Genomic DNA, 22733 nt, shown 5'->3' on the forward strand with positions numbered 1-22733 from the left:
AATGTGCATTACAAAGTGAATCGTGTAAATGTACAAACACATACGAGGTACAACGTAGAAGATCTCTTCCCGAATTCGCCTAAACATGTTCGGTACGCCCTTCGAAATTGCGAAAGCAAATGCACGTTGCTCAAACGGCGAAAGGCGGTAGGTGATAATTCCCCTTAGTTTATATAATTCACCAAAAGATTTGCCCATCTTCGCTCTACAGTGGGGTATTACATAATCGTTTTGTAAGTACAATTCTTTATGAAAAGTGTTCTTTACTTACGTTTAGATTAAATTCACGTATTTAATGGGGATTTTTCACAAAATGTACAATAATTCTAAAATAAAGAAGAATAAATTACTCAGGAATACCGAATATATGTTTAGGTTATTTACCTGTACCTAAAGTACCGTTATCACACAGTCACAGTTAGATGTGTCTAAAGTGCGAGTTCGAGTATACGATTTACTATACAGGGTGCTACATGACCGCAAGCAAAAAAAAAATTGGGGGATCAAGGAAAACACTTTTTCCAAATAAACCGATGGTCCAACGTGTTTCGTTTGGGAGCCACCCCCAAAGAAGTGGTGAAATTTGATTTCTTCTTTAATTTTGTTCTCATCAACCATAAGAGTTACAAAGATGTGTAGCACGCCTTTGAATAGGTTTTCGGGTATGCCCTATCCGATTTGGTCAAAAATTTTTCAAAATTTCTACCCCGAAAGGGCGCCCCCTACTTGGGGGTGCGAAAAAATTCTAATTTCGACGAAATTTGGTATCTGGGGGTTTTTGAACATGAAAATGACGAATTTGAAATTAGTTTTTGAAGATTCGAAAAAACGAAAATGGAGAGAATTCCACGAAATTTGTTGTGTACATACCTGATGAGTTAAGAAGAGAAAAAGAGGACAAATTAATATTTTAGAATTTCAGACATAATAAGCCATTATGAGCAGGTTTTGTTTTCTATGATAAATTTAAAACTAATGTTAAAAGCTGCAAGGTCGTAACAGTTAATTTTGTTATCGCAGACCATTTACGATTGACCCGAAAGTACAGGTAACAATGGGCAGTACTGGGCCATGACCTTTCCTTTAATCCGCAAAAGACCGAGGTTGTTCTATTTACGAATAGACGGAGAGCGGATCTTGATGGGCTCACTCTTCGAGGACGTAAACTGGGTGTGAACATGTCAGTGAAATATTTGAGAGTTCATAGACCCCCGCCTGACCTGGAAAGGGCGAATAAACAAAAAGGCCGCTTGACTGGTATATTATTGACTTTACACTGTAGTGATAAGGCCAATAATACTGTGCGGTGCACTTGTATAGCCACTGGAGTCATGAAAACCATGCCAATTTTGGCCACGGATGCACTTCTGGGCACCAGAGCCTATACACTTAGCTCTGGAGGCAGAGCCTCGTAAGGCTTCCATACGGCTAACTGATTAGGACGAGTGGAAGGATCGAGGTAGCCATGATCTGGGTGTCAGCGCACTGCGGAAAAAGGGGTCTTCGTCGGACTCGAGCCTACCCTATAAATTGCTCCCTCCGTTGTCACGGCGAGGATTAAAGACTGATGATCAGTTAATTCTAGGCTCAGTGGCAACAAGCAACAGGACTTAGACAGCCCAGGGTCTTTTTTTAACAGGGCGCCTTGGCAATTCTGGATCTTCTAAACTTCTAAAACTGAATAAAAGATAAAAGGAGGATCACCGGCACTCCACCGGATGGTCAACTACCACCTGCATACCATTGGGCTTGTGGAGGAGCCCACGTGCATGTCCTGTGTCACGACAGATTAAACTACCGAGCATGTCGTTTGTCATTGTGACTCCTAGGAGACAGACAACAGCTCCTAGGCGACAGCTGTTTGGAACCGGAGAAGGTGAAGCAACTTTATAGGCTCAATAGGGTCCTATCCTTTATTGAGAGGAACGGGCTCTGAACCTTGTTGCGAAAGAAAAGGGGTGGCCACAATGGCCTTTGGTGTGCCTAAGTGCTGCCTGGTCAGGCGCTCCCCTGTGTATATGAAGATATTGGTACTTAAGACCGAATCCAACTTTTTTAAAGTAGGTAACATATCACAAGAACGTTTGGCCGTTTTTTGATATATGGCGGATTGATTACATTGATACCTAAAGTGATATCTAGTGAAATTGGCCCGTATATGCTATGTTATAAATTAACGTGCTATAAATGTGAGCACAAATAAGTGATAACTAATAATTAATTGTTATAAATTCGTCAATAATTAATTTCAAAATCATGTTATACCTATTTACGTTATAGACGCATACAATGCACAATAAAAATTAACTAAAAATAAAATGTAGGACACATTCTATTTCTATGAAAAATGTAGGTGCTGAATTGCTGATTAGTTGATTGATATCTATTTGTCTGCGCATGTAACAACAATTCTGGATGCAGAATTTTTATGTCAACAACAGGGTCACTAAACTAATTATTGTTTGAAGCTGAAGTGCATTCTCCACCTGAAGCGGATCTAAAAGCGGCAGAGCACTTCTGTGTGTCCCTACGGGGTCATTGGATTTGACCCCTTTTCAATAGGCTTGTGGTGTGGTGTATAAGTCAACTGTGTAAAGTTTGAAACGAATCGGCCCAAGCGTTTGGCAGTTCACGGACGAACAGACGGACACAATCGACTCCCTTATAAAAATGTTAAAAATACGCTATATTTCTCAGAGGTCAGACAAGATGAATAAAATGTATGCAAAAGGAAGAAGAACACTTAATAAATGCAACTTTTAATTTGAATTTAACTAGGTAATTATTCCCATTTGATAGGTACAAAGTAAAAGTGTAGTAAAAACCTAAATCATAAATCCTTGCAGATACTTGGCCTAGATAAAATGATTGATTCAATAATTCAATTATGACATAGAGCTTTAATGACTGGCAATTAATACGCAATTAGCATAGATACTTTATGGTCCAGCTATGAAAAGCCCTTTATTTGCCTTGGGCCGCCCTTATTTTCCGAATTATACTTCGTGAGAGTTCACGGCCGTTCAAGGCTTGTTTAGCATTCATCAATTATCGCTACTATTAAATACAAACTTCAAACAATAAAATTGACACACCGGCTATTTAAATAAAACCTTATTACATTAATGCAAAATAAAATAAGCGCACGCGCATATTGTTTCATTTACTCATAGTCGTACATTTGGGTTTTACCCGACGATTGCTCTAACCGCATGTCTGCATCATTTAAAAAAAATACGGGACAGTAAACCAACTTGCCGGTATTTGGTAAACCTTCCGACGGCATTCTTAAATGTTTGCCATAGTCGCAGTAACAAATTTTCCGACACTCGCGTGCCGCCATTGGTTGCAGGTCGTTTGACGGCACGAATTTTTGTTTAATAACAAATCAAATTTTAGTTTGTGTTTGATTTTCATCGAGTTTACTTCTGTCCTACCTCTACTCAACTTGCGGTGAGTGTAATTAGCGTAAATGATCAAGTCGGCTTATGTAATTGGCGACGAGTCGCTTTTTTTTTGTTACGTGATGCTCTCATCTTTTTATTTTATTATTAGTTTAGAAGGTTGCGTGAATGACACTTGTCCCTTTGTAAGACACGATTGTCCCTTTTAGAGTTTGAACTTTTTACGTAATTACCAAACTGTTTTTTCCTAAGTCGATAAGCGTTTGAACCTTGACTACCTCGAAAAGACAACACCGACGACTGACCCTTAGTATGCTCCTGCTGCACTCCAGTGCCGTTCTGACCGCGGCATGTACTGGAAGACCTCAAAGAATAGGTGCCTATAAATATTTTGGTTAGTTTAAACTACACGCTACGCTATTTACTACGATTTTGATTCATGCCACATTTATCTTAATTGATACGTACTTGTAGTACAATAGGCATTAAAACCATTTATGAATCAAACAACAATTTACCCGCTATAAAATATCAAATATAATCAATAATGGCCTGCTATAAAATATCGTTGTTTAAATATTTAGGGAGTTCAAGGATATTGCCATACAATGGAAATGTAAATGTCATGCAATTACTTAATTTGTACCTAGAAATCCCAAAAAAATAGACACCAAAAATGTACAGGGTGCTTTTGTTTTAAAAAAGACCCTGTATTTTAGTTATTGGAAAAAATAGATTCTAAAAATACATTAAAATGCAATTGACTTCGTGATCATAATTATTAAAATGCGGAATTTAGTTTGATTTGGGAAATGCCTAGGTTGAAAAACACTTAAAAAAAGCCGAGAAAAAAGCAGTAGGTAAGTATACATTAATTTCATTTAAATCATTAGCATAAGTCTCTAATTATGTAATCTTCAATTAGTTTGTGCATTCGTATAGTTATTCATCCACTTTTGTCCGTTATCTTCAATTATTAGAGGCTACAAGCACGTATTGAAACTGGGGGAAAGGGGGGTCGCCCGCAGAAAATTATGCACATTGCAGTTCTTTTGTAGTGTATCTACAGTTACGTGTGCTATGATTAGCAAAGAATAAATTAACTGATGTAATGGTCACAGGACAGTGCCCGTCACCCCGGGGTTGGGGTTAATAAGGGTCCGGGTCGAGTCAGTCATCATAGGTGGTTTTAGAGACCAAGCTTAGAGAGATACTTAATCCCTCTCCCCTGCACTTAATTTTAATTTATTCAGACCGTGAGAATGCAATTTTTTGTACAAACGTTTCTCAAGTATTAAGTATCACTAAAATTAAATCTTATACTCCTCCCAACCTCCACTAAAGTGATGTCCGCTTTTTCAATTACGGAAATACCCTGTACAAGTGTCGCAAGTGGGACTCCATGTACCATTGTAAAATTGGAATGTTTTCAATTTTTCGTCGAGCTCGAGAAGTAGCGAAGACTATATCAACATGGATTAAATAAACCGCATCCTTTTCCGTCCAGAAATCGGAGGATACTCGCATGTCATTTTCATTCTGATATTTTGTATTTTACCTACCTATAATAAGCATATAGGAGTTCTCTATATATCTATAAATAAGAAATTTGACAGTTGCGCAATTCGCGCATGCGCACATCTGATTTATTGATTTATTTATTTTATCCCTCTCTTGTTGTCTGATGTTTACAGTATGCGATATGCCTATCTTTACTAGAGACATCTATAGATAAAATTTCAAAAAAATATCTCTAGGAAAGTTCAATCGTCAATATTTTCCTTGGCTCAGGTGCCAGAGATATACGCCACCGAATGCAAAGAAACGAGCTAAACATCTTGAAAACTGTAGGAGTAGTTAAGACCTCGGACAAGCGGACGGACAGAGAAAGTGACTGCAATAGCACACCCAACTTCATTGGAAAATGCGCTAAAAAATATATTATAGGAACAAAATTAAAGGACATTATTATTTTGCATAATAGTTATTTATATAACAAGAGCGCGAAGTTCAATTTCGCGCATTGAGACTGAAGGTATTTTGACGAGGCGAAGCCGAGTTAAAATATCAGTCAAATGCGCGAAATAACTTCGCGCTAGCGTTATATACAATATTTTTTCTACAACTGAACCGATTGTTAATTAAATTGCTGTTTAAGTTCAACTTTGTTCCGTGCGCGAAATACTTTTTTTCACTGTTGACGATTTCGCGCACGTTGTCAAGAGCAACCTTACTTATTAATTAACCGATTAAAAATCTAGTATGTGCGCATGCGCTGGATTTACCGAAATATCTTTTTGAAATTTTAAGCACCGGTGCTTTTGATAAAGGCAAACATATCTCATATTGTACGTATTATATATGCCCATGCTGGCCAATTTCCTTATTTATGAAGATATTTCTTTGAAATTTTAACCATAGATGCCTCTACTAAAGAAAAACATAGCGCACATAGCTACGGCCTTTCGGGAAGTACCGATCAATGCACGGAAAATGCGCTGAAGTTACTCGCATTAGAGCAATAACCGTTTTACTTCTCCGGCTGTTTCACTCCATCCAAAAAACGATAAAAAAATGTGCTATTGTTTGCGTTTAGTCCATCCGTCCGTCCGGACCCACTTCTGCCGTTTGGAACTACATCGAGGGCAGGGGTTGGCAACCGATTGAAACGGAAGAGTCAAAAGTTACAATTTACAAAACTTCCCGGTTTTTAAAGAGCCACCAAAAATTTTCGACTCAGTATTATAGTATTTGGTTATCGTATATACAGGGTGCGTCGGTCTTTTCTGTGCAAATGTCAACTATAGATGGGTGCGCATAAACAGAAATTATTTTTGAATGTGCAGGGTGTTCCATTTTTATGGTGTTATAACTGATTTTTTTAAATAGAACATCCTGTATATTTTTACTTGTTTCAATGTCATTTGTTAACCTCTACATGGAAACCTAGTCACTTTTTGTATTCTTGTCAACGTTGCCATTTTATTAATTTTTTTCCGAATAATTCCTCATAAGCAAACGTCACTTTGATAAATCGTGGCCACATTGATTTTAAAGTTAAAAAATACATTTGATCAATGTTAATCCGAGTAACACGTTGATAATGAGAAAGTTGGATTTAGTGATACAGGGTGTTTATAAGGAAATTGTAAAATTTCCAAACTGTGCGATAACTATTCTTTTTCAAATGGAGCAACCACTATTTTATTTTCATATTTGATTGTCTTTTGTGTTCTCTTCAATTTTTATAAGGAGTGTCATGTGCTTAAACCCCGTAGTTTTTATAGGTTATTCAATATTTTCCACAAGTAGGTACCTACTGCTTAATTAATTACATGTTTATACATCGGAGTAGGCTGTGATAATAAAAAACAAAAGAATGCCATAAAGTGAACAAGTGCCACAAATGCATTATTTGCTACAAATGAACTTCGTATTTGGTAATAAAATAAGATTAAAAAGGTGAATTTTGAAAAAAATGAACTTGTACGGCCATCAAATTTCGCTGTCTTGAGGGGGGGAGTATGAATTATTTCTTGAGATGCTGTTTTTGAAAAAAGTAAAACGTGCATAACTTTTACATACGACACATAATGATCTCAGATGTTGCACACGCATGCCTTTAGTGGTGCCAAGTAAAACTTTTGAAAATAGGGTGGGGGGGGGGCACACGTTCATAGTATTCTAATCTAAGCTCTCATCAAAATAAATTGGTTGGTATTGGTACAAACTATAACTTTCCCGCGCGACTTTTTTTCGACATCAGTAGGTGACGGGACGAGAGAGGGGGGAGAGGGGGGGTTGTTAGAAATTAATTTTATCTTTCATGATACCTATTCTAATTCAAGGTCTCAACGAATGGAACCATTTTCTACCAACTATCGGCACTATCGCCCTTCTTTCTGGCCCCTTATCAAAAGAGGGGGTTTGGGGCGGGGGGGGGGATTGCTGCCGACTTGCTGTTGTTTAGTCGCCTTTTACGACACGCAGTGCTCTCTGCGGTAGGGTTATTCTTGCCCGACCCTACACGGGTACCTATCTATTGCAATTACCACAACAGATTGCACGGCCCATTTTGGTGCTGGTTAAGTTTCACTGCTAATATCTCGAGAATAACATGTAAAATGAGGGTAATTGCAAAAGGAAAGTGGTAGGCTTTGGAGAAGAGGCCAAACTGTAAATGTAAATATCTCGAGAAGGGAATATTGAAAAGAAGTGGGGATAAAAGAAATTATCTTGAAATTTGATATTCAAAAAATGCAGTAATTTCAACATATCAATTTCCAAATTATTCTGTGCGCTTATGTAATTTGAATGAAGATACAACAAGAATTTGGATATCATCCGATCAAATTATGTAAAAAATAGGTTATCAACCAATACTTATGAAATGTAATCTATCAGTAGGGGAGAGACAGTAGGAATTCTCGCATTAAAAAAAACCTATTTCACATTCTTTAAAAATACTTAATCGAAGGTTACAATATTTACTACTGAAATCATGACCTTTTACATTTTTTATAGCAATTGCTATAATCTTCCAAGATAATTCGCTCATTACAGTTTTCATTTTAGCGTGATATAGAATAAGTGAAATGCTGCTCCGTCTTGCCACAAGGAACTCCCTATATGCCAAAACGAAGTATAAGTTCAAACCGAAGTTCTACTCGACACAGGTGGAATACAGGCCAATCCGAAGCATCCTAGTCGCGAATCGTGGTGAAATCGCAGTCAGAGTATTTCGCGCCTGCAATGAGCTGGGAATTAAATCCGTCGCTATCTACTCGAAGGAGGATAGGGCGCATATTCACAGACTTAAGGCCGACGAGAGTTACCTGGTCGGAGAAGGGCTAGCGCCCGTACAGGCCTACCTCAGCATTCCGGACATCATTCAGATATGCAAGGATCACCATATTGACGCGGTGCATCCCGGGTATGGATTCCTTTCGGAGAGGCACGATTTCGCCCAGGCGATCGTCGATGCCGGACTACGATTCATCGGGCCCAGTCCGAAAGTCGTGCAGCAAATGGGGGACAAGGTGGCCGCGCGAGAGGCCGCAATAGCCGCAGGTCGGTTACATAATCTGATGCATGCGGGTTGAACCGGGTCGTTTCAGGTGTTGCGGTTGTGCCGGGTACTGATGGGCCTGTAACCACGAAGGAGGAGGCGAAAGAGTTTTGTATTAAACACGGACTGCCCGTTATATTTAAGGTAAGTTTGGCGCCAAGTTGATTTTAAAAAACTTTAAAACCACCAGGCGGCGTACGGTGGTGGAGGTAGGGGCATGCGTGTCGTCCGCAAGATGGAGGAAGTCGAAGAGAATTTCGAACGGGCCTCGTCGGAAGCAAAAAGCGCATTCGGAAATGGAGCAATGTTCATTGAGAAATTCATTGAGCGACCTAGACATATTGAAGTGCAACTTTTAGGTGATAAGGCCGGGAACGTCGTCCATCTGTACGAGCGCGACTGCTCCGTGCAGCGCCGCCATCAGAAGGTGGTGGAAATTGCACCCGCCCCCAAACTCGATATTAAAATTCGCGATAAGATGACCGAGGCAGCTGTCAAACTCGCAAAGTATGTCGGATACGAAAACGCGGGTACCGTCGAGTTTCTGTGCGATGACACCGGCAACTTCTACTTCATCGAAGTAAACGCGAGGTAAACCACATTTATTATTTATTTATTATTCCTCTCTTCTCACATAGCATTCGATATCTTATGTATACACATTTTAAATCCATAATGTACAGGGAATATCCTGTCCATCTTATGTATATACTATGTATATTCATTATAGACATATGTATTTTATGTCCAGTATGGATTGTAGAATATCCTATTGAACATCTTTGCATATTACAGGAATATTCATGGTATATCCAGTTGTCAGTATACCAATATACACAGCATGTCTGATGCATATACATAAGACATCCAAAACGTATATACTATGTATTATGTGACGTCTGCCAAACTTATATCCCATGCACATACATCGGACATTTGCGACATACTTTTCCACATTCTATAGATATACAAAATCCCACGTGGAATGTGCATGTTATATGCAATGTATACAGGGTCATTCTTGACGAGCGTCAGTTAGAAAGATATGGAAAACCTTTGAAAATGAAATTAAACTGATAAGTTCTTTAATGGTTTTGGCACATGATGAATTGAACTAAAATATTTTCAAGATGGTGCCACTTCCGGAAATACCGGAAGTAGCCGTCAACTTTGTTATTTTAAATAGGAACCTCCTATTTTTTCTACATTTTCAGTTTCTACGTCGAATTTGGAGTACAACGATACCCTTTACTCCAAGGGCTTCGCCGATATTCAAGTTTTTATGTCAAAAATTGAATTTGCAGGGGTAATTTTAAAATTTTATTATTCGAAAACGGTGAGAGATATTGCAACACAGTTTTCACTGATTTATTAAAGAAAGATCGAATTTTCTTACGGTGTGCGTAACAGTCTAAGGGCCGGTTTTACAGTTACACTTTTACGCGGGATAAGATATCCTTGGAATAACTGCCATAGCAACATGTATCTCATTGGTTGACACAATTGTAACCAACGCAACCGTCGACATTTATTCTAGGTAGGTATAGCTTATTCTCGGTATATACCTTCATTGTAGAATCGGCCCTTAAAAAGTGAAACTACAACACTTTTTCAAAGCTCTCAAAAACTTAAATATCCGTAACTCCATTTTTTCAAATGGCACCCCCCATTTTGTTCTTCACCGTTGTTTTCCTTTTTCCCAGACCTTTAATTTAATACAAAATGTCAAAAGCTGCTTTAAACGGTTTCCGAGATATTCCATGTTATAGTTACTTCTTGTGGCAAATTGATAAAAAAATTAAGTCGCTTGATGTTATTCTTTTGTTTTTATTATGTTTCGCTGCTTGAACTTATACTTCTCGTCAATAATGGCTCGTTTGGGTTACACTAATGAAGATATGTCAAATTCTCTTTGGATATCATTAAGCGATACAGTTGGATTTGCAGCAAAATACGCCAGTACAGTTATTTCTTGTTCTTCAGAGTCTACCACAGGCTTCCTTTTTTGTATTTTTGTTTGAAAGATACCGTTATTCCTGAAATTTTGTAGTAATTTGCGAATTGTAGCCTCTGTGGGTTGCGCCTTGTGAGGGTATCTTTCGGAAAAAAGACGGCAAGTCCTGGCACCTATTCGATTCCATTTACCGTGTATTAATATTAAATTCAAAAAATCTTCAATAGTGTAACCCAAACGAGCCATTATTGACCAGAAATAAAAGTTAAAAACTGTTCAAGAAGCGAAAATTTGACGTTTAGCCGTTATCATAATAAAAACAAAAGAATAACATCAAGCGACTGAATTTTTTTATCAATTTGCCACAAGAAGTAACTAAAACATGGAATATCTCGGAAACCGTTTGAAGCAGCTTTTCATATTTTGTATCAAATTAAAGGTCTGGGAAAAAGGAAAACAACGGTGAAGAACAAAATGGGGGGTGCAATTTGAAAAAATGAAGTTACGGATACCATAAGAAAATTCGATCTTTCTTTAATAAATCAGTGAAAACAGTTTTGCAATATCTCTCACCGTTTTCAAATAATAAATTTTTAATATTACCCCTGCAAATTCAATTTTTGACATAAACACTTGAATATCGGCGAAGCCCTTGGACTAAAGGGTCAACTATGAGGTATCGTTGTACTCCAAATTCGACATAGAAACCGAAAATGTAGAAAAAATAGGGAGCCCCTATTTAAAATAACAAAGTTGATGGCTACTTCCGGTATTTCCGGAAGTGGTGCCATCTTGAAAATATTTTAGTTCAATTCATCATGTGCCAAAACCCTTAAAGAACTTATCAGTTTATCTTCATTTTCAAAGGTTTTCCATATCCTTCTAACTGACGCTCGTCAAGAATAACCCTGTATAGGTCCTGCTATGTGGGTCGTTCTGGGCCCTCAACAGGCAAGTGAGTTTAGAACTTTCATAACAATCCAATTTACTTTTAAAACACAGTCGTGGTTCTTTTTAATATTTCAAAAACTTCAAAATCTCAACGGAATCAGAAACGGAGAACTTCATCACATATATTTTACTATTTACTTGCTTAACTTAAGCACTTAGTATCTACTCTATGCGACAACGCTGATTCATTTCCAACAACTGTCTTAAAAGTGGGCAATAGATTGCAGGTGGAGCACACCGTAACAGAAGAAATAACGGGAGTCGATTTGGTACAATCTCAGATTCGAATCGCCGAAGGTATGACGTTACCAGAGCTCGGATTGGCTCAGGACAAAATTCATCCAAATGTAAGTACACGAAAGGGCGCCGCATGAGGTAATCGAAGTTTTAGGGGTTCGCTCTGCAATGTCGTGTTACCACAGAAGATCCGGCGAAAAGTTTCCAGCCGGATACCGGACGCATCGAAGTGTTCAGATCGGGCGAAGGCATGGGCATACGCTTGGACGGCGCGTCCGCGTTCGCCGGGGCCATCATTTCTCCGTTTTACGACTCGTTACTCGTCAAAGTCATCGCGCACTCGAAGGACTTGCAGTCGTCGTGCGCGAAAATGAATCGCGCCCTGAGGGAGTTTAGAGTAAGAGGAGTAAAGACAAACATTCCATTTTTGCTTAACGTGTTGGAAAATCAAAAATTTTTAAATGGTGCAGTAGACACGTATTTTATCGACGAAAATCCGGATTTATTTAAATTTACACCCACTCAGAACAGGGCCCAAAAATTGCTCAATTATTTAGGGGAGGTCTTAGTTAACGGACCTTCGACGCCTTTGGCCACCAAGTTGTTGCCTGCCGAAGTCAAACCGCACGTCCCACCAGTTTCGACGGGTAAGTGACCGTTTAATCTAACACTACCGTGTGAGATCACATGTCAGTGTTGCTTCTGTACAATGTGATTGGTCTGGCTTTCAATTTTTCTTTTGTTCTAATGTGGTACAGTATAAGGAAAACTGTCTATGATTAGTGGTTTAACAAAAGTATCCAAGATACCTAGCATCTAGAAAACTGTTTGGCACCGTGGAGTAGACCCTTAAACTGCGATCCAGTTCCTGCAAATATACAGGGTGTTTATTTAACATGCGGCAAAAATTTAAGGGACTATTCCTTGGACAATAATTCTAAGTAGATTTTGTCCTTCAATGATTTTTGAATTTTTGATAGGGCGCTTTTTTTTCCTCAAATCTTCCACATGTTCCACTGGAGTAGTATAAACTAATGACTTTAGGTGGCCCCATCGGAAATATCCAGGGGATTTAAGTCAAATTATTAATTAAGTCAAATAGACAAATGAATCAGTTTCAACGCCGGCTACGTTAATAATTTTAAAATTACCTAAATTGGATCGAAATTCTTTTTCGCTCCGTGTATTTGAAACAAAGCGCCCTTTCAAAAATTATCGAAGGACAAAATATAGTCCAAGGAATAGCCTTTTACATTTTTAACGCATGTTTAATAAACACCCTGTATAGTGGGTTGAGTTAGTAAAGCACCCTGGCTGAACTGCGCCCACTTAAAAATAAAGAAAAAATAAATAAAATAGTTCTTTTGTGTATCTTGTACAGCTTTCCATATACTGTACAATAAAATAACAGATACTTAGCATGTTAACACAGTTTTAGGTGAGTAATACCATATTTTAATTACCGGTATTATGAACTTGCATCCATTTTTATATATTTTATTGAAAGTGGGACAATAAGATGTTTAATTGCGAGTTGCATCCCAATTTTGGCATGCTCTAATCTTCTAACAAAATAAGAAGAATGTTCTACTGCAGAATGTACTAATACTAATTACAGTGACGTCTAGCTTTCAGTAAGCCCTCTGTGCGACCATTATGAAATTACAACAAAAGCCCATTACAGAATTAATATCTCTCAATGGTGTCACAATAAAGTGGCATACAGTGATATTCATGAAGTAGACATAGGGATTTCCTATAGGAATGTCCTATGCCTACGTTTAAATGATAGTCTTCTGAAGGACGCCTAACCTTATGCAACCAAAATAACTACCTACAACAAATGAAGATCTGCCTGTCATATTAATTAATTTGAATATTATCGCTTTTATTTCCGTATTCTAATTTTCATTCGTGTACGATGTATTCAACTAAAGAAAAAGTTGATATTTCCAATTGGTATAGTGCCAATACCTTAAGCTTAAGAGATTTATTTTCTGTGAAGTCAAAGCAACAATATTCAAAATTAATAACTAAATGACAGTCAGATCTTTATTTGTTTCAAGAAGTTATTTTGGTTGCATAAAATTAGGCGTCTTTCAGAAGACTTATTATCATTTGCAAATAGATATAGGAATCCCCTATGTCTACTTCTACATGAATATCACTGTATACTACCATTGGTTTGACTGTAGTCAATTTTCTCAATAACGATACAGGGTGGTCCATATACTACTTTTTCAGATTTACCCCAGATAAAATAGCTGGAAATTGTATTTAGTTTGATTCGATTACCTTTTGGGGAATTTTCTCCATCAAATGATGTGAAAACGGCATTATCTTAAAAACTAAAAAATTTGGAAACAAAATGATCCGAGAAGAACCACATGCGGTCAAGAAAAACGGCTACAACTCTTTTCTCTTTCACAGATTCTCAAGAACTTGGTTTAATAGTCGATACATTATAAATTTCAATAGCATACCAGGATTTATTTAGTGTTATTCATAGTCACAAGGTGGCACTTTTCGAAAGCAAACATTAAAGTCACTAGATATAGAAAGTACCGCAATCATGCGCCATTTTTGGGCAAATTTGCTGCCAACTTAAAAAAATTGACAAATAAAATCTGAATAGCTGTAATTTTTTATAACCTAACTTCATAGTACTGTCATGTTTTATAAAAATTGATAAAAATATATACAGATATCTCCAAACAGGTGGAACAATCCCTAACATTAAAGTTACTAGAATCTGGTAACTTCCGCCATTTTTGGGCAAAAATCACGCGTTCTCTCTCTAACACACGAGCCCAATGGATTTCGGTACTTTCTATATCTAGTGACTTTAGCAAACATTATATTTAGTTTCCCATAGACACAATGGTACCAAAATCAAGTAGGTCGGCATATGAATTGAAAACATGCACTGGGGTAATTCAAACAAGTGTGGAATGAGTGGGGAGGAAGGTAACGAAACTCCCAACTCTTAAATGTTTCCCCGAAGTAATAGAACGACTGCATACATTAGTTTTAGACTAAATTTGATATAGGAGGATTTTTTAAAATGAAAATAACGTATAGAAGAAAAGTTTGAAATTCCCAAGAAAAATTGCAACTTTCTTTTGAAAAAAGTCTGAAGGTGTTCCACTAGACGAATCAACGTAAAAAATCGTCTGGCTAAGCAGCAAATAAAATAGTATTTTTTCTAATTTTCAAGAAAGTTATAAATCTTTATTTTCATGTTCAAATATTTTTGGATCTAATTTTTTGGCGAGATCAGGATTTTTTGAAATTCCCAAAAAAATTGCAACTTTCTTTTCAAAAAAGTTTGAAGGGGTTCCACTAGACGAATCGCACCACAACGTAAAAAAACGTCTGCAAATTTAACAAAGGTCAAGATTTTGAAAGGACAAACCTTCGTTACTTCCCTCTTGTGTAATTTTGATGACGTTCATGTTCATTAGGTATATTCTAGAATTATTCCACACTTTTTTACTTAATTTGTTTTGCTAATAACCACCAAACAATAACTAATTATAGTCCTGCAATATTTTAACATGATAATGCATGGGTTATTGAATAATGAATGAACGCAACCCTAATTAAAATTGGTGATTAATTATTAATAATATAGAAATTATGAACAACATTGGTATGAAATAAAGCAGAAGATTAATTGAGCTTAAACGCCTTTCGTTTAAGTCCATACTTTCAGTATAATATAAGAATGGATGTTATCATTTGTGTTGTGCCACCGCCTTTTTTTTTAGTTATTACACGACCTCTTTTTTTCTGCAGAGTACCTGTGCGTTGGCCCGGAGGAATCTCAAAGTAATTAACATTTATTTTTCTTCTTCTTACGTGCTTTCTTTCAAATTGTTCTAATTTGCTATATTTCGCATAATAACAACTTTCGCTTTTTTTTTTCGACAAGTAATTGCGATGGTGTACTAATAAATACCAAAATGCATTAGGTGTTCAACCGCCGAAAGGTTTTCGGGAAATTTACAAAGAGCAGGGCGCGGAGGCGTTCGCGAAGGCCGTGCGCAACCACAAATCCCTGTTGCTGATGGACACGACGTTCAGAGACGCGCATCAGTCGCTTCTCGCGACCAGGATTCGTACGCACGATTTGCTCAAAATATCGCCGTTTGTGGCTCACAATTTTAACAAGCTGTACTCGTTGGAAAATTGGGGAGGCGCAACGTTCGACGTGGCGCTGCGGTTCTTGCACGAGTGTCCGTGGGAGCGACTCGAAGAGATGCGCAAAATGATTCCGAACATTCCCTTCCAAATGTTACTTCGAGGTGCCAACGCGGTCGGTTATACGAACTATCCCGATAATGTCGTGTTCAAATTTTGTGAAATGGCGGTAAGTACCTCCTATACTGAGATAATCTTCGTAATTCAACGGTTTTCTAAAGGTGCAAACTGGAATGGATGTCTTTAGGGTGTTCGATTCGCTCAACTATCTTCCAAACTTAATAGTGGGGATGGAGGCGGCCGGTAACGCGGGCGGAATTGTGGAGGGTGCCATTTCGTACTCCGGCGACGTTAGTAACCCTAAGAAGACTAAGTACAATTTGAAGTACTACTTGGATATCGCAGACGAATTGGTTAAGGCGGGCACTCACGTCCTTGGTATTAAAGACATGGCGGGACTTTTGAAACCGTCAGCTGCAAGGTACAGTACCAACAAACGGCCAAGTGTTTCAGAATTTTTGAATGATTTTTGGTTAACTCAACATGTATGTAGAGTTGCACTGATGGATGCAACCAGAGCTGGGCAGAATACTTTAAACTAAATACTAAATAGTAAATACTTTACACAAATCAAAGGTATTTGAATACTAAATACTTTTACGTCCAGCACAAGCGAATACTAGATACAGATACATTGAAAAGTATTCAAATACTTAAAAAAATAAGTATTGAAATACTTTAGAAATTCGAATACTTTCAAAGGTATTCGAATACAGTAAAAAGTATTCAAATACTTGTCACTCAAATATATTAAAAATTAAAAAATAAAATATCTTATAGAATGTGGCCTGTAGCATAATTTCAAACAGTTCCAAGTTTGGGCTACTGATTCAAAAGTTACAGCTCTTTGAATTTTCTTTCGAAATTGGTTTCTAGTCTATAACTTTTGATTGAGAAGTCTAATCGAAAAAGTACGAATTGTTTTGGATTCTACGCACCAAAATTAATAAGAAAAAGTGTTTTCCCGAGAAATTTTGGTGTAGTCGATTTTTGGTAAAAAAGGAAGGTTATACTATGCCTTTTTTTGAGGCCCGAAAAAAAAATTGTCTCAGATCGGCCGGGAAAAAAATTTTTCGTATAGAATGTGGCCTGTAGAATCCACAACTTCAAACAGTTCCAAGATTGGGCTACTAGTTCAAAAGTTACAGCCCTTTGGATTTTCTTTCGAAATTTGTTTCTAGTCCATTGAGAAGTCTAATCGAAAAAGTACGAATTGTTTTTGATTCTACGCACCAAAATTAATAAGAAAAAGTGTTTTCCCGAGAAATTTTGTAGTAGTCGATTTTTGGTTAAAAAAAGGAAGGTATTCATCAAATACTATGCGAAGTATTCGAATACTAAATATTTGTGAAACTATTTGAGTTACAAATACAAATACTGCTTCCATAAAAGTATTTAATTACAAAGTATTTGAATACTTTAAAGGATTTGAATACTAAAAAGTATTTACAAAATCGAATACTGCCCAGCTCTGGATGCAACCAAGAAATCCATATTTTTCTTCAATTTTTTTAAGTAAATCAATATATACAGTGCGTTCAAGATAAGAGAATTACCTCAATGTCTCTTTTATTTGACGAAATACGAAAAATTTGTCAAATATAATTTTATATGTCACATTACGATCTATCCGATCGCATATTGAAGCGTCCGGTATTACTTACGTTTTAACCGGAAATCGATGCAACTTTTGTTTTTCAAATGCAATGGCTGTTTTTTCTCTTTCACTTTCACTTTGCTGCACAACATAAATTATGTAGAATGGTTGATATACAAAAAATAGAGAAATTCATGATTCAATATGTAGAAAACTTATGAAATCTAGCATGCCGTGTGCTGTCAGGGTGCGCGGTCAAAACGAAACATTGAACAAATTGAAATAGGTCTTTTCTGTGTGATATGGTACACAGATTTCATACGTTTTCTAAATATTGAGTCACGAATTTCTTCATTTTTTGCATCATATGCATGTGGTATGTTGTCATACAGAAAATTGATTGCTCTTTTCAATTAAACATCCTAAAAAAATAGGCATTGCATTTGAAAAACAAACATTGGTTTCCGGTTTGAATGGAAGTGATATCGTTAAGTTCAAGGGCATTCAATTCAGTTCTGTTTGTCACCAGAAACAGGTCTGTTCATTAAAATCATGTGTTCAGTAGACGAATCGGGTTCTGATAAACAGGCCTAATGTTTTTGTCGACAAACAGAACTGAATCGAATTATAATCTTGAACTTAGCGCAGAAAATTTCTCCCAATGTTGCTTTCGTTAGATTCGTTTTTCTCTCCGCAGTATTATTCTCATGTTGTACAGTGTGTCCTATTTTGGTTGAGACTGCAGTGTATCTCAATTGTTTTTAAAGGTAGAGACTTTTTTCGCCACCCTGTTGTGCCACTTTTTTTGTAAAAGTTAATACCATAAACAGGATCAATAAAAACGCTGTATAATACGAACTGGTTATCTCTCTTGATGTCATTATGATATTTCATATCGGATGACATTTGTTGTTTGTCACATGTCACAAGCCGGTAGTTCAATGTTGCAGCTTCAAATTAGTCTTTTATTTTAATGCTTAAACGTCGGAATAATCGTCACCTTTGTCTTTGATATAAGGTACAGATAGAGAGAGTAAACCAACATCAGACAAATAACAAAATTAATCAATATGTGACGCATCTGTATGCATACTTGTATGTATCCCATTGTACAAATACAAATACCTATCCCGGTCGCGTTCCCGTATTCCAGCCCCCGCGTCGGTTTGAGTGGACCTTTATTCTAACAAAACATAAAAAGATGACTTGACCTTCAGTTCCTATTATACAGAGTTTAGCTACGTCTGTTTATGAGATACAGGGTTTTTGGGTCAAGACAAAAACTGTCTATTTTAGATATTTTTACGTACAATGCAGTGGCGTAGTGAAAGTAAATTTTTGGATCACCGTTTCTGAGAATTCACACACTGTTGGTATTTTTTGAAAGCAACACCCTGTTAACGTCAATTTTTGCATTCTTTTTCCTGTTTTATCACAACCAATATTTTTTTAAATACGATGTTTAAATAGTAGTCCATGGATTCATGGAAATGTTTTGTTTATTGTATCCATGGTAACTAAGACCAGTCAATAAAAAAGACAGACGGTAGAAGCATGTCACTTCAAAATTTTGAAAAATACTATGTAGGTAATGTCATAGAGTAAATAACGTTACTCTATGGTAATGTATAACCATATAAAAAAGGTTAGGTTGTAATCAGGAAAAAGAATGCAACAAATTGTTATTAAGGTATACAGGGTGTTGCATTTAAAAAATACCAACTCTGGGTCAAATTTCAGAAACGGTGGTCCAAACATTTTTTTTACTACGCCACTGGTTCCTACGGAAAAATATCTAAAATCGGCATTTATTACTTTTTTTTTCCATCTTACATGGGTAGTAAGATATAATAACATACCAGAAAGTCAAACTTTTCGTTTTCACCCTGTATCTCAGAAACAAACATAGCTAGATTGATTCTGTTTCTGGTATTAAAAGTTCCACAAAAAAGTGGTACACGGTCGCGAAAACCGCAAATCTCTATCTTTAAAAACAGCCGAGATACACTGCAGTCTCAACCAAGATTGGACACACTGTATATACTCGCCTCAAGAAAAAATTTGTCCAAGGAAATTTTACCAAATTACCATGTACCTACTAATAAAAAAGAAGATTTACGACTAATCATTGAGTACATAGCATTCATTTCAAGTTGGTCTTTCCTAGGAAAAATTTCGTGGGCGAATTTTTGAAGGAGAAGTACAATGTACTTGTAACCGATTTGACATGATGAGATTCACTAACCATAGCTGAACCGATTGAAAAAGCTTGCAAAGCTCAATCCCTAAACAGTTGAAAATGTCAAGCCTTGAAGCACTTTGTATTTATTTCAAAACAAGAGATAACTGTAATTTTTTTGTTGTAATTCATTACATTTTGGATCCATTATATTTGATTTGATACATATGCACTTGGAATAAAAGAAAATCTAACACCAGTTTCAACATTTGGTTTTGCGCAAGCCCGTCACAGACAAATACACTCTCTTTAAAAATATCCCGAGACAGCCCCGTTTATTCTTCCTTCTTGCTATTTAAGCAAAAACCACCTAATAAAAACGACATCGTTATTCCCGACGACACTCGAAATTCCGTCTACACCACCAAAACTGCTAACCACCTGCATCGCTTATCTCACACGTGACATTGGTCAAAAAATCAATTAATTATTGTCCGATAGCAACTTTTTATCACCACCTGACCAGATAAAACTTTAAACTCGCGTAAATATTTCCATTAAACGTTCCCTAAGTTTCACGTTTTAATTTTATGATACAAGCAATTTACACAAAGTAGAATTAAATGAATTAGACAATCACTGACTAAATTTACAATAAGAAACCAACATTAAAATGAATCAAATCAACAATATCTTGTCTAAAAGAGTCATTCTCATTTTGTATTCGCGTCAAAACACGAAACCTTTTTTTAAAAGCCTTACTAAAGGCTTGAGCAGTCCTTTTAATAAAGAAAGACGACTGCACTGCTCTGACAGAACTCAAGAGCAAATATGACGGACGGTTCTATACGAATTTGGCTACTCAAACGCAATAAAATTCATAATATACAAGATCAACTGCATTTCAAGTAAATGTTGAGCAAAATCAAAAATACCAATATATTTGTCCAATTAATGAAAACTGACTTCATCGACTCATAGTTAATTCGTTGCAGGTTATTAGTAACGGCTCTGCGAGATAAATATCCAGATCTACCAATCCACATTCACACTCACGACACTAGCGGCGCTGGTGTCGCGTCAATGTTAGCCTGTGCCGAAGCAGGAGCCGACGTTGTCGATGTTGCAGTTGACTCAATGTCGGGCATGACCAGCCAGCCAAGCATGGGCGCAATTGTGGCCAGTTTGCAAGGCACGCCATTGGATACCGGTTTTACGCTGCCTGTCATTTCTGAATATTCTGCGTATTGGGAGCAAACGCGAACATTGTATGCGCCCTTCGAATGCACCACGACAATGAAATCTGGCAACGCCGACGTGTATCAAAACGAAATCCCCGGCGGGCAATACACCAACCTTCAATTCCAGGCTTACTCATTAGGTTTGTTAATTATTAAACGTAACAAATGGGTCAGTTGAAATTTTGTAGGCTTGGGCGAGTTCTTCGAGGATGTTAAGAAAGCGTACGCGGAAGCAAACATGCTATTGGGCGACATTATTAAGGTAACGCCCTCCTCAAAAGTCGTAGGCGACTTGGCCCAGTTCATGGTGCAAAACAAGCTATCGGCGAAGGACGTACAGGACAAAGCCGAAGAACTCTCCTTACCGAAGTCTGTAATCGAATACCTTCAGGGACATATCGGGCAACCCTACGGCGGCTTCCCGGAGCCGTTCAGGTCGAAAGTTCTCAGAGACATGCCACGCATCGACACCCGACCCGGAGCAACGTTACCTCCCTTCGATTTTACCAAGTTGAAAACCGACCTCCAAGAGAACTTCCCCGGCATACGCGATCACGACGTAATGTCAGCGGCGTTGTATCCTCAGGTGACGAAGGATTACCTAAATTTCCGTGACCGATTTGGACCGGTCGACAAGTTAGACACAAGAATATTCCTGACCGGTCCGAAAGTCGGAGAAGAATTCGAAGTGTCGATCGAGAAGGGGAAAACATTGGGAATAAAAACCCTAGCGATGGCGGAAGATTTAACCGAGAGCGGCGAGCGCGAGGTCTTCTTCGAGCTGAACGGAACTCTTCGATCTGTTTTCGTCAGAGACAAGGAGGCGAGCAAGGAGATTATCGTTCATCCGAAGGCGGTTAAAGGCGATAGTAAACAGGTGGGCGCCCCGATGCCCGGAACAGTCATCGATATACGCGTTAAGGCCGGGGACAAAATCGAAAAGGGAACTCCTTTAGTGATTCTGTCAGCGATGAAGATGGAAACGGTAGTGCAGAGCCCGGTTGCCGGAGTAATCAAAGAGATTAAAATAGGGATGGATATGAAACTTGAAGCTGAAGATTTGTTAGTTGTTTTGGAGTAGATTTTTAATGAAATTGTTGAATTAATCGTTGATCGCAATTGGCTGTGCGAATAGAGTGCTTGTATAGATAGGATGATAGATATATATTTTAAATTTCAATTTTTATATAGTATGTTTTTATACTGTTCATGTTGTAGAGGTTCTTATAACATTTTATTCTATGTATATTGTATTTAAGAATAATTTTATTGTACATTTACCTTTAATAATTGGTGCTAATTGTAAAATAGCGTTTAATTAAAATATTATATTTTATAAAATTGTTAATGTACCATTTTTTCAATATGGGGTTATAATGGTTTAAGTAGGTACCGTTTTTAAAGTGAATTTTACAGTATTATATTTTAAAGCCATCGGCAGAAAGGTTGTACAACCCTTTGTCACTAAAATTAATAGAAAATCGACTAAGTAGAAGACCTATATTCGTTCTGGATCAGGAAGTGACGTCACACCAATCAGAAATGAGTTCGTGACGTCACAGCCAATCAGGTAATAGGAAACCAATGTATGCTCTGAGCCAGGAACTGACATCTCACCAATCAGAGACGAGCACGTCCCCCTACGCACTTCTCTCTTAGGTTCGTGAAGCGGTACAACTGCTCCAACAGTCTCGTAAAGCGGTCCAACATATTTTGTAATCGGTACCAGTCCAAAGAGCTGTTGAACCAGATGGAAAAGTTGTTGGACCGTTTCACGAACTTGAAAGGAAAGGGCGAAGGGGGCGTGTTCGTCTCTGATTGGCTGTGACGTCACGAGCT

General features: G+C 37.5%; 1 protein-coding gene across 3 annotated transcripts; it reads left to right on the forward strand.

Moving 5' to 3' along the window:
* The first annotated feature begins 3195 nt into the window (after positions 1 to 3195).
* On the forward strand, positions 3196 to 21983 carry LOC116168283 (pyruvate carboxylase, mitochondrial-like). Of its 3 annotated transcripts, XM_031484013.1 has the most exons (12): positions 3196 to 3352; positions 3400 to 3453; positions 7980 to 8474; positions 8522 to 8616; positions 8663 to 9063; positions 11598 to 11724; positions 11769 to 12261; positions 15413 to 15445; positions 15589 to 15986; positions 16039 to 16298; positions 20649 to 21034; positions 21083 to 21975. In XM_031484013.1, the coding sequence occupies exons 3-12, from the start codon at positions 8000 to 8002 to the stop codon at positions 21973 to 21975; spliced, it is 3561 nt and encodes a 1186-aa protein (XP_031339873.1). In that variant the 5' UTR covers positions 3196 to 3352; positions 3400 to 3453; positions 7980 to 7999. The 3 variants fall into 3 exon arrangements, with proteins under 3 accessions (XP_031339873.1, XP_031339874.1, XP_031339875.1); XM_031484014.1 differs by having other exon boundaries at positions 3196 to 3453; positions 21083 to 21983; XM_031484015.1 differs by lacking the exon at positions 15413 to 15445 and having other exon boundaries at positions 3196 to 3453.
* Positions 21984 to 22733: the final 750 nt, after the last annotated feature.

Source organism: Photinus pyralis, unplaced genomic scaffold (genome assembly GCF_008802855.1).
Source record: "Photinus pyralis isolate 1611_PpyrPB1 unplaced genomic scaffold, Ppyr1.3 Ppyr1.4_LG4, whole genome shotgun sequence".
NCBI lineage: Eukaryota > Metazoa > Arthropoda > Insecta > Coleoptera > Lampyridae > Photinus > Photinus pyralis.